Source organism: Maylandia zebra, linkage group LG7, assembly GCF_041146795.1.
Source record: "Maylandia zebra isolate NMK-2024a linkage group LG7, Mzebra_GT3a, whole genome shotgun sequence".
Classification (NCBI taxonomy): Eukaryota; Metazoa; Chordata; class Actinopteri; order Cichliformes; family Cichlidae; genus Maylandia; species Maylandia zebra.
The window spans coordinates 62,090,660-62,100,250 of NC_135173.1; the positions used below are offsets into that span (position 1 = coordinate 62,090,660).

The window sequence follows — 9,591 nt, forward strand, 5'->3', positions numbered from 1 at the left end:
GGTTTCCAAACACACATTTAAAATCCGCAGTTTAGAAGCATCTTCAGGTTTAAAAGATGGACCCGAGGGAAGCTCGGAAAGCTAAGCAGAAGTTATTTGGAGAGGAGAGTGACTGCCGTTGGTTGAAAAGAGAGGTAAAAAAAAACCCTTCAATGGTGTGGAAACATTATGGGTTCGAGGAGTCAGACGTGGATCAAGTAGACATAGTGTGTAAACTTTGCTACGGTGTCGTAGCTGCACCACAGAGCAACACTGCAAAGTTCACTAAACAGATGTTTACATTTTTCATTTATTTTTTATATTGCAAACATTTGCACTGTTATCAGTATTTGCACACTATTTTATGACAATCTTTAAAGTCATTATTCAATACATTGTTATTGTTAAATAAATATCGTCAAATAATCGAGATCTCAATTTCAGTGAAAATAATCGTGATTATTATTTTTTGCCATAATCGAGCAGCCCTAGTGTTCAATAGTAAGATGTTCTAGCTTCACTTTTTTTTTTCTTTTTTTTTTCTTTTTTTATAAAGCAGAAAACTATTTTTCCAGGTTAAATTATGATCTTCTAAATTTGTGATAGGGCATTTCCTCTCCAGCTTACGAGTTATCCGCTTTTAGGGTGAATGTTTGAGTGTTATCCCAGGGAGTCAAGTACTTCTGATTTGAGGCTCTATTTTTCACAGGAGCTACAGTATCCAGTGCCATACTCACTCATATAGTGAGGAGGTAAAATTATTAACAAGATAATCGACCTCTGTCGGAGTAGTGTTCAGATAGCTGCTCTGCTCTGTGCTGGTACAGGGCATTGAAGATGATAACAGCACATGAATTATATTCTTAAACTTAGGTAGGTCTTTCAGAAAGACATTTACTGTGATGAAATCTACTCCACACTGCTGTGTAATCGATTATTGTAAGTCTAAATGTTTTTTGGAAATGATCAGACGGGAGAGGGTTTTCAGGAAACACTGTTAAATGTTCAGTTTCTATGCCATATGTTAAAACAAGATCTAGAGTGTGATTAAAGTGGTGGGTGGGTTCTTTTACATTTTGAGAGAAGCCAATTGAGTCTAATAACAGATTAAATGCCATGTTGAGGCTGTCATTTTTAGCATCTACATGGATGTTAAAATCACCCACAATAATTATTTTATCTGAGCTGAGCACTAAATCATATAAGAAGTCTGAGAAATCAGACAGCTTCACTGTGTCCTACCCACTGGCTTTTATTTTGTTTTTTTCCCCATTTCAGTAATTGCGTTATTAGTGGATAATCCACTTGCTGCTGTTCTTAAAGTGCAGTCACAGTTTACCAGCCATCCACACGTTACATGTTACACCCTGTACTCAGAGCAGCTTCAGCTTTACTTTGCTAGATTACATTTTGTGACAGTAGTCCTCGTTCTGCAATGAAAACGTTCTGCCAGTGCACCCAAACAGCAGAACCAAACAATGACTGCTGTTTGTCACATGTACTTGTTTATTAAAATGTTGGCAGAGGAGTGCCTTATAAATTTCGCACACATGTTCTTCCTTTAACACACAGACATGTAATAAATCTGTGGAAAACACGGCTTTATTTGTTAAGCTAGGTAGGCTTTTAACCATAATCTCACAGACATTAGATGTTCTTTGTCCCATGATGTTTATGTTTCAATTCCCTTCATGTTAGATTACCAGAGATGTGACACCATGTGTGCAGTGGGCTGCTGTGTTCAGCGATGTGCTGGTTTCTAGTCATACAAAGTGTGGTGCAGAGAGAGTCAGACAGCAGCTGTATTTTTCTGTAACGTGGAAAGTTCACCAGGGCAAAGAAGAGCTGATCAGAATGAAACTTCTTACTAAAATTACTAAATATTTTTCCAGGAAATGAAATTCCCAAGAGCTGTAGTGCATGTTCACAGCAGGGCTGCAGCCCGAGAGGTTTAAATAAATTAGCCACTTGATACAGCTCAGTGGCATCTCTGCTTCCTGATTTGTCAGACACGCCAGCCTGCTTGCAGCTGCAGGTTTTTAAACATGCAGGCTTAGAATACTCCATCTTATGCAGGCTTATTTAAGTATACTTATTAAAGCATACTTAAATAAGCATAGACTGGTGGTAACTTGGACATGAACTAATTAGATTTTTGTGCGCCAGAGTTAAAGGTCAAGGGGAATCTTACTTAACAAGCACATTAATTATCGCTTTTTCCCACAAATGTCCAAGTCATTATATTTTGTGTTGAGTGTGTGTCAACTTAGAGTGTGATGTCATGTTGTGCAAAAGCATGTTTCTAGCCATAATTCATCACCGTATCTCAGGAGTGGAAGGTGAAAAAGATGTTCAGTGATCTCTCAACCATGATTTCAGACTGTAGTGGAAGAAAGCACATAGAGAAAGTGAGTTTGTAGAAAGGGTTCATAGAAAGCTGCTGTATAACATTAGCACCAGTCTCCTGGTTGCTCTGCAGCAGCAGTTTCCTCTTTCATTAACATTAATGTTGCTGCAGTTAACATTTATTTGTTCTCTGTTGCTCCAGCGCACAGAAATGAAACACAGGAGCGTTTGTTTGCATTTCCCAGATGGAGTTGGTCTTTAACGGGGGACTAATCATCATCATCATCGTTTATTTATATAGCACTTTAAAAACACACAAGGCTGACCAAAGTGCTGAACAATAGAAACACGATAGATACCATAAGAATAATAAATACGATAAAATAATAAACATAGCGAAAACAATCAAATATAAGTAAATACAAGTCAGTCAACCACTGAATCAAAAGCCAGTGAATAAAAATGCGTTTTCAATCTGGATTTATAAACCAGCACTGATGTAGATTGCCTAATGTGAAGAGGAAGATTATTCCAAAGCTTAGGAGCCACAATAGACTAATATTCAAAACAACTGCCAGATAGTAAAGGTTGGAGCATTAACACACCAAGGAAGGTGTGTAGCCCCAGTCCACCCTGGTGTGAGCAGATAGATTACTGCAGTATGATTGATTTAAATAGGTTAGAGATATTCTGTAACACAATACAGTTGTACAGACTTAAGCCTCCAGGATCTCCGACATGGTAGGATTTATTGCAGGCCATTTATATTAGACTGCTTAGTATTGGCTGTGTATCAAATGATCTGCCAGCAGAATGTAGATAAGTAAGAAATCCATTTCTAAAGACTTCATTTTAGTAAAAAAACAAAGAAGAAAATGTCAGATCCCAGCAGATTTAAGACACCTGTTTGGCATTGGACATGTGGCAGTAGGTGGAATATTTTACTATCGATGATGTAATGTTTCCAGATGTTGTTGCAAAGAACAGTGAACTAGACTATTTAAAGGACTGTTTAAGCATTTTGGAAAGCTGATTTTTATTTATTTTTTTTGTCCCCAGACAGAAAGCTAGGCCTCAGATTTCCCTAAGAGCAAGAGGAAAGATTTAAAGCACAATACTCTGAGACAGAATAGGGCTTAGCTTACGGTGACCATGTGCTGTAAAACACAGCACAATGTCAGAAAAGGCAGCAGCATTTAGGGCCAGTGTTTGGTTCATTGTTTTTTCCTGTGAGTGGATGTTTCACACGGTCGGGTCTGTCTCTGGTGACAGGTCAGTGTCATTTCCTCTTTCTGTGCTGCTCTTCCATTCGAAGAGGAAAGTCTGAAATCCGGAGTAGATTTCCAACTTGGAGAGTCAGAGAAGAATTGACCTCACAGCCCAAGATGGCTGCAGTTCATGTAAACATGAGTAGAAGCCTAAAACTCGTCATTTGTATTGCTGCTGTTGTGCAAACTTAACCAGGCGCCATCATTTGTACTTATATTAGAGCTATTTCTTATATTTTGTAAACTTTGCAACATATTATATTATTTAATTTAGCTCAGTCTGTTACTGCTATTCTCTTGGCGCAACTGTAACCACATAATTTCCTTAGGGATTATTAAAGGATTCTGATCACGAACGGACTGTAGCTGCAGTTTTAAGAGGAGCAGACAGGAATTGTGTATTATTGCTACATATGGATGACTGGCTCAACCTTGCTAGAGGGCCAAAAATAAAGGCAACTTTACTATTGAATGCCTTCAACTCAACTTGACAGAAGGCTGAAATCATAAAGGCACATTTTAACATCAGCTCCAAACATCATCAAACAAAAACTGAAGTCTTATATGTTTTTGATTCGATGTTTTGCACCTCAAGGCCGCTGTAGGAATTTGTCACTTAGGCTCTACGTCTTGGTATAAGCATATGTATAACTAAACATGCTACACTCTGTCTGTGTTTGTGCCTGCGTGCGTGACTTAGCTGCTGGACAGTGACCAGGAGCTCTACAAGAACTTTCCTCTGGTCATCTCAGAGCGCTGGCAGCAGGAGGTGGCAGAGACAGTCTACGAAGCTGTCAACTTGGACACCGATAAGAATGAGGCCCGCAAGAGGGCTAAGAACAAGCAGCTGGGCCACGAGGAGGGTAATGATGATAACGGCCAAATCCGCACACAGCCCAGTACAGATATCCTGTCAGTACACCTCCTGACTGTGTGTCCCTTTGTGCAGACTATGCCTTGGGGAAGGACTGCATTATGCATGGCTACATGCTGAAGCTCGGGAACCCGTTCCTCACTCAGTGGCAGCGCCGATACTTCTATCTGTTCCCCAACCGTGTGGAGTGGAGAGGAGAGGGCGACACTCGGGTGAGTCTGCCTCACAGCATACACTTTAAATTCACTGCACGTTTGTACGTCATGTGACCGCCTATCATGGGCTGAGGGCTTTCGGCTTGTTCATCATTTGGTCAGTGTGTCTGTCTGTCTGTGCTCATTCCACTCTGAAGGAGAGGTGGCTGAAACCTCTGAAAAAGCAGAGAGACTGGGTGAGTGTTACCACCAGGCTCAGGTCCCTGCTGTGTCCTCAGCACCCCTGCTGTTTAGAGTTGTAGTCTGCCTCCCCGCTTGAAATTTGGTAGTCAGTCAACTTCAGTTTTTACTCTTTGTCGATCTGGTTTTATGGTACTGCAAACGTGTCCGATCACGTGCACAATTCTAGGTGGACCACCCACCCCAAACCTGCTCCCATGCATTTCTCCACAGTCTGGACTGCACGTCACTGGAAGCAGATTATGGAAATGTCTGCTCGGTGTTGATTGGTTTACAAGTGGGCAGGGAGCAACAGGAGAGGTCACTGGGAACAGGAGAATAAGAAGAAAATTTGAAAAAACGTAAAGATCAGAACATAAAGCATTAAATGCACAGAGTGTGGCTGCAGTGTTTAACACTCAAATTCACTTCAGCTCTTTGTATGTTTGCTCTCCTCCACGGCCGACGGACCACCAACAGCACAAGCAAGAGTAGCTCGCTGCCACCGTCTGACAACAAAGCTCACTGCAGGCCTCAGACCATCTCAGACTGCAGCTATTAGCCTAACAACACAAGTGAAGGAGCACTTGCACGGTCTTGATTGTGTTAGTGTTTCCATGAAGTACACTGCTTACTTGTGTGTAAGTGTAATGTGTGCACTGAACTATACTTTCATCAAAACTAAAGGGAAAACCCAGCTAGGCTCTATCTGAGAGACTTTAAAATAAACAAACAAAAAAAAAAAACCACACACACGCTATTTGTGCTTACACTGGTGTGTTTTACATGTTAATTACCATGTGGTCATATCTCGGTGTTTTATACACAGAGCCACCTGGTAGAAACACATATGATCCTGGGACTTTTCCCCTCCTGGATGCTCTCTATTTGTTATGCTGAGGGTTTTTTGAGGCGAACATGTTTATCCAACACACCCATTTTGGTAGTTGCAGTGGTCTCCCTCCAGGAATCTGCTGACATTTGTGAGTCCTTGCATTGAGACTGTTGTTCGTTGCCTCACTTAAAAATTGTGGGGGAAAAGTAATTCGTAATGCTTAGGAGGACTTGATGGTAGGTGTGGATTTAGAAAAAAAAAATTTCCAATTCAAATTAATTTTAGCTTGAATAACGCAATATCGATTCAGTAAATCCTGAATTGATTTTTAAACATAAATATATAAATATATCCAAACTATGCTTCACATGTGATAAACATCGTCATGAATTCCCTCTTACTTTTGCCGCTTCGTTTCCACCATGATAAAATCACACTTCCTGCACAGCCCCCCCCCCCCCAAAATATACTTACATTTCAAATCTCAGTTTTCTGCATTATTCACTTACTTATTACGCACCAGTCTACCATTGTGCGTTTTATCCTCATTTAGTTTGGCACAGAGACATCTGCTGTGAAGCTTACACTCTGATGAAGTCTCACAAGTGTCAGCTTTGTTTTTATGCATAGATATAAAAATATGGATATGTACTGATCACTGATAAATGATCAGAATTATAGTATTTCTGACTGTGTGAATCAAAATTGAATTGAATCGAATCAGGACCTTCGGAATCGAATTGATTATAGAAATCAGTGACAATACCCAGCCCTACTCCATGGCACAGAACAGGGCAGTCACACCAGCTGCGGCTGTGATGCATCGACGTCTAATAGGTAGGGCTGCCACGATTTGTCGACTAGTCACGATTATGTCGACTATCAAAATCGTCGACTACTGATTTAATAGTTGACGCGTCGTTTGAAGCTTTGTAAGATCACAAAAGACGCAGGAATAAGTGGCAGGATTTAAGAGTGTAATAACGGACTGAAACAGAAGATGGCAGCATTGCATGTACAAGGATGTCAGCTACCGTTAAACCCCGAAGAAGAAGAAGAAGAAGAAGCAGTTGTGTCCCAGCGCAGTTTCCAACAATGGCGGCAGCTAGTTAGTTTTAATGTTACTCTTATTATTCTTTCTGGGTCACAAAATAAACGTTTAACATATTTTCAGGCGAGAATGTAGCTGTGTAAACCTCAAATATCTGCTCAGTTTATCAGGACACCACATATTTTCAAAAGCGCTCTGACGTTTTCGGAGACATCTGTTACCCACTAGCTCGTTAGCGAGCCGGGGGCTAGGCTCACTAGCGCCGTGAGAACACCGGACTCCCCGCAAATCATTTTCAAACCCACCGCCGTCTTTCGCTACTCAGGTTAAATATATATGAGTCACTTAGATAACTTAAAATGTTATTGTTTGGCTTTTTTTTTTTTTAGTATTTTATTTGTTCCTGAGTAAATCAGTTTGTCTGAGATTAAAGTTATAGTTTTTACACAGCTGAATAAACGTCAAGCAGACAGCTGATTATCAGAAGTGTGAGATGCTCCAGAATATACTCCAGTGTCCTGTTATATTTTAGATAGCAAGGAGTTTATTAAACTTCACCGAAACAATCTGCAAATTTCATTAAAATTTCATAAACTATCATCTTGTCTTTATTTTTAGTTAGCACCTTAAAAGCTTAAAGCTGTAAGCTAATGATAGTTATATAAGAGCAGATGCTGCTGGTGCAATAAGCTGTAGTTTTACGTCCAATGGATGATGATCTGATTAGTCGACTAATCGCAAAAATAATCGGTGACTAGTCGACTATCAAAATAATCGTTTGTGGCAGCCCTAGTAGTAGGGTTTCAGAAGGGTTTGCAGTACCAGCGTAGCTACAGCAGAAATTTAACACATAAGTCTAAATTCTCCATTACTCTTCTTCATCATGAGTTCCTCCGTGACTGTCCTAACACTCCCTGAAATCCTCTGTGCCAGTGCTTTTTAGTGCTGTAGGGGTAAGGTGTACATCTCTGCAGCAGCTGTGAGCCAGAGCCAGAAGTCTTGTTGGTGAAATCCATCTGAACACTTTGTGATCACTCAATTATCTTTGCAGCAAAACCTGCTGACGATGGAGCAGATCGTAACCGTGGAAGAAACGCAGATTAAAGACAAGAAGTGTATCCTGCTGCGCATCAAAGGAGGGAAACAGTTTGTGCTGCAGTGTGAAGTACGTCCTCTGGCTGTTGTATGCTTTAGTGCTGTAGAGGAGATGAATGAAACAAGCTGATGTCTTTTTTTTTTTTGTGTATGTGCGCAGAGTGACCCAGAGTTTGTGCAGTGGAAGAAAGAGCTGACTGAGGCGTTCACGGAGGCCCAGAAACTTCTGCGTCGCGCTCCTAAAGTCATCGGGAAAGGCCGTGCTGGAGTAGTGGAGCTTTCCAAGCCCCCCCTCACACACCGCAATAGCAATGGCCTGTGAATACACAAGAGCACGCATATACATAAAAACACATGCACTCACATTGACAGACACACACACACACACTGCATCCCACCTCCCACCCCCTCATCAGCTGCAAGACACCTGCCCACATCACCTCAGTGTGTGTGTGTGTGTGTGTGTGTGTGTGTGTGCGTGCGTGCGTGCGTGCGTGTGGTGCTGATGGCGCGCACACAATGACGACCAATCAAGAGTGATATAGTGATTTTTATTTTTATTTTATTTTTTTTTGGGGGGGGGGGTAAATGTGTGTGCGTTCTGGGACCCTGCCAGTCAGTAAGAGGAAGAAAGGATTTTGAACCATTGGACATTTGAAGAATCCCCGCATGAACTTCACAAGGACTAACGGCTGCTCCTCTCTCTGTTTGCCCCTCCTCAACCACCTCCCACACCACACACCTCGCTGTTGAAATCACATTAATCAGGAAGTGTCCTCCCACTCTGTGTGCTCTCAGCAGCCTGATGGACTCCTCCACAGAGCTGATGCTCAGGTCCAGAAGAGACCAGGCTACCACAGAATGTAGAAAACAAAGGCTGGTTGTCCTCATCCATCCCTCTGAAACATTCCTCCCACTGTTACTGAAGTGCAAAAAGTGCCAACATTAATATTTTACTTGAGTCACCTGAGCGCCCAGGAGGATCCGCTCTGCTGGCAGATGGCGCGCCATCCCAACCTCCCGGACCCTCACAGTGTATGTGTGGAAGGCTGTTGATCATTCCAGCGCAGGTACAGGAAGCTTCACATTGGCTCTAGTCACCACAGAGACTGAGATTCCATTGGCTGACAAACAGCAGCTGGTTGCTATGGTAGCCATGAAGATTGGTGTACATGTACTGGTAACCATGGACAACACTGTAACTATAGAGGAGCAGGAGGGAGGCAAAGACTATAAAGACAATATAAGCACCCTTTTGTCTGCGCACTGCTGTTTTACTTCAGTGTGTTAGCTTTATCGCAACTCCTCTGTCTGCCTTTACAGGATTTTGTTGGTGTGGGGTCTTTCAGAGGTGGCAAGAGAAGGGCTCTGAAAGAGCTACAGAGCTGCATTACCTCAGTTGGACTGTGCCAGTATGAGTACATCAGAATGTAAGAACCTGTTCCCAGGCAAAGCACAAGAATCAGCAGTCTGTTCCCGCTCACACATTGTCCATGCAGGGCAACAGCTTGGAGCAGTCAGCTGTTGTGGGCAGACTGTGTGTAGGGAGGAGGATGAAGACAATAAGCTGAAGCTGATTAAAGGAAAAATCCACCCTCAAATACCCCAGTTAGATGCATAGATCTTCTATATGAGCTTTCATGTTCATGCTATTTCAGGCTCTTTTTTTTTTTTTCTTTTTTTGGTTTTTAAGTGGTTGAAATGTTCACATTTTATCCAGTTGGTGTTAGCCTACATTTCTCCAGAGAGCAGATAAATGCAGGTTCAGA

At 41.8% G+C, this 9,591-nt stretch overlaps 1 protein-coding gene across 2 annotated transcripts in view; it reads left to right on the top strand.

Moving 5' to 3' along the window:
* The window catches only part of grk3 (G protein-coupled receptor kinase 3), a 77,934-nt gene that overhangs the window by 66,135 nt on the left and 2,208 nt on the right, over positions 1-9,591 (top strand). Inside the window, exons 18-22 of one of the 2 annotated variants that reach the window (XM_004572789.6) lie at positions 4,294-4,456; positions 4,543-4,679; positions 4,820-4,858; positions 7,779-7,892; positions 7,983-9,591. The exon at positions 7,983-9,591 is cut by the window's right edge and continues 2,208 nt beyond it. In XM_004572789.6, coding sequence (XP_004572846.1) covers positions 4,294-4,456; positions 4,543-4,679; positions 4,820-4,858; positions 7,779-7,892; positions 7,983-8,144 — 615 coding nt within the window. In that variant the 3' untranslated portion in view covers positions 8,145-9,591. The remainder of the gene's footprint in view (positions 1-4,293; positions 4,457-4,542; positions 4,680-4,819; positions 4,859-7,778; positions 7,893-7,982) is intronic. The other variant, XM_004572790.6, reaches the window with a different exon arrangement.